Below are 2,151 nucleotides of genomic sequence, written 5' to 3'. Positions count from 1 at the left end.
TCTGCTCTCTTTTTCTCATGGTCTTCTCCTTCTTTCCCATCCCATTAGTGTGCTGTGTCTAAGGCTACGTTCACACAGCAGCCTAAAGCGACCCAAATCTGATTTCTTTTGCCCACATGTGACCTGGATCTGATCTTTTCATTGCAGTCTGAACAACACAGATCTGATATTTTTCTGAATCCGATACGAAACTGATCTTTTCAAATGCGACCTGTGTCTGAACGGCCAGGTCGCATTCATCCGACCTGAACGCCATATATCCCGACAAACGTCCCTATTCTGGGTCTTGCTATGAAGAAGCGGCAATAAAAACAACAACCATGGCGGACAATGTTGTGGAGAGCCGTATTTATGGTTAACCATCTTGAAACGATTGTGTTTTTATGGTTGGGAAAGATCGCTAGATGCGCTCCGACACTGCTATCCATGTTTACTTCTGTAAACACAGAGCATGCTGGCCTGTGATGTCATTGCGTTTTCTACTGCGCATGCGGTACACTTGCATTGTATGAATGCAGTTCACACAGGAGATCACATACAAGTCGCATATATTTGGAAATGTGAACGGCAATGCAAAAAAAATAAATCTGAATTGAGCGTCAAGGTAGCTAGCAGCAGCAACCCAGACTGACACAGCTCATTAGCTAATTTGTATCACCTGCAGCCTGGTGGCGGCGCTCCGGAGGGTTTTACCGTATTTACAGGAGAAGCGGCGCAAGTTAAGTTAGACACTGTCGTTGGACAACATGCAGTAATTTATAAATGTTTTAAATCAGGTTGGTACGGTTAGCTAGCAGGTGGGTCCACAAGTTAGCATTAGCTTACCTACACAGGCTATATAGTGATGGCTTAATGAGGCATCTTTAAGCACACTTTGCCAAACTGTACTGATACTGTGTTGATACTACAAAATACTGACACCTGCTGGACCTTTAAAGACACTACAGGCAGCTTATTTGACAGACTAAACTTAATTGATTTGATGACCGAGTACAATTGCATAATTGAAGTTATTGTAGGTTATATTGTATTATTTCATATCTATTTTTACATTGAAAATATCTTTGCCAATAAATAATGTAAACATATATCATAACGTTAAAATGCACAGTAAAAATGTGAATGAGTATGCTTGTGGACTGTTTTTTAAAACAATAAGTACAATAAAAAGTAAATAACCTAAGAGCCAATTTGAATTTAAGTTTAATTCAGATAGGTTTAGTGATAACTGAAAGGAAAAGTACGACACAAAAAAGGAAAATAAAAACGCAACGGCTGACATGTTTCTATTTATTTTAGGCTGCTCCTAAATTCTTGATAATTATATTGATAAACCGCAAAAGATTATACATTTTTTTAAGCAAATGTGTCATGTTGACAGATAAGTTTTTTAACACAGTTTAATGTGTGCGTCAGTTAGATGCAACTCCTGTATCGGTCACATGACTTTGTTGAAATGACACACGATACAGTGTTTGGCTCTTTGGGGTCAATGCATCGGTTTCGCGGCACCAAGCACTAGTGTTATAATTTACATACTTCCAGATAATATTGCATTGCTTCTCTCTCTCCTTTACAAACTCAAGTTGTTCCATATAGCTGTCTACTAACTTCTTTCCTCTGCTCTTTTACTCTGAGTCTGACAACAGTCAAAAAATTGAGTAGGCTGTCAGACTGGGGGGGTCACCTTGTCATTTAATATCCCACCCCCAAAGAGTTAATATCCCACAATAATGTTAAATAAATCAACCCAAAGAAAACTGGCCCAATCTGTCCCATCCTGAATGGATAAGTTACCAATGTAAAACAGACATTAGTGTTTAGTTTTCTTACCCTGATTAGGTGCAGGATCCCGGACTTCAGGTCAAACAGTTTTGGTGAGATCTGGTTCCTCGGTGAAGAGCCGCCGGAGAGAGAACGGCTGGGAAACTCCCACGATTCCACCAAGCGGTAAGATATCGACAAAAGCTTTAGAACCTTAAAATTATTCATACAAATATGATTTCAGAACACAGAAACCAGTGAGTTCCAATGAAATCAACAACAGCGTTTGCACCTAGAACCCCTCAAAGGGCTGGGCTACTTAACCGTCTTTATAGTACTAATGTAGTTTTTGCTGTTTTACCGTGTAATTCTCTGTTGTGTGCTGTG

General features: G+C 39.6%; 1 protein-coding gene across 1 annotated transcript in view; it reads right to left on the bottom strand.

Moving 5' to 3' along the window:
• Positions 1 to 2,151, bottom strand: part of LOC107089309 (somatotropin) — a 5,186-nt gene that overhangs the window by 1,064 nt on the left and 1,971 nt on the right. The window contains exon 4 of the mRNA XM_015382034.1: positions 1,834 to 1,977. Coding sequence (XP_015237520.1) covers positions 1,834 to 1,977 — 144 coding nt within the window. The remainder of the gene's footprint in view (positions 1 to 1,833; positions 1,978 to 2,151) is intronic.

The sequence above is a fragment of the Cyprinodon variegatus genome, unplaced genomic scaffold (genome assembly GCF_000732505.1).
Source record: "Cyprinodon variegatus isolate N-32 unplaced genomic scaffold, C_variegatus-1.0 Scaffold247, whole genome shotgun sequence".
Lineage (NCBI taxonomy): Eukaryota > Metazoa > Chordata > Actinopteri > Cyprinodontiformes > Cyprinodontidae > Cyprinodon > Cyprinodon variegatus.
The sequence above is the reverse complement of the archived record's forward strand: the minus strand, read 5'-3'. Positions and strand labels throughout refer to the sequence as shown.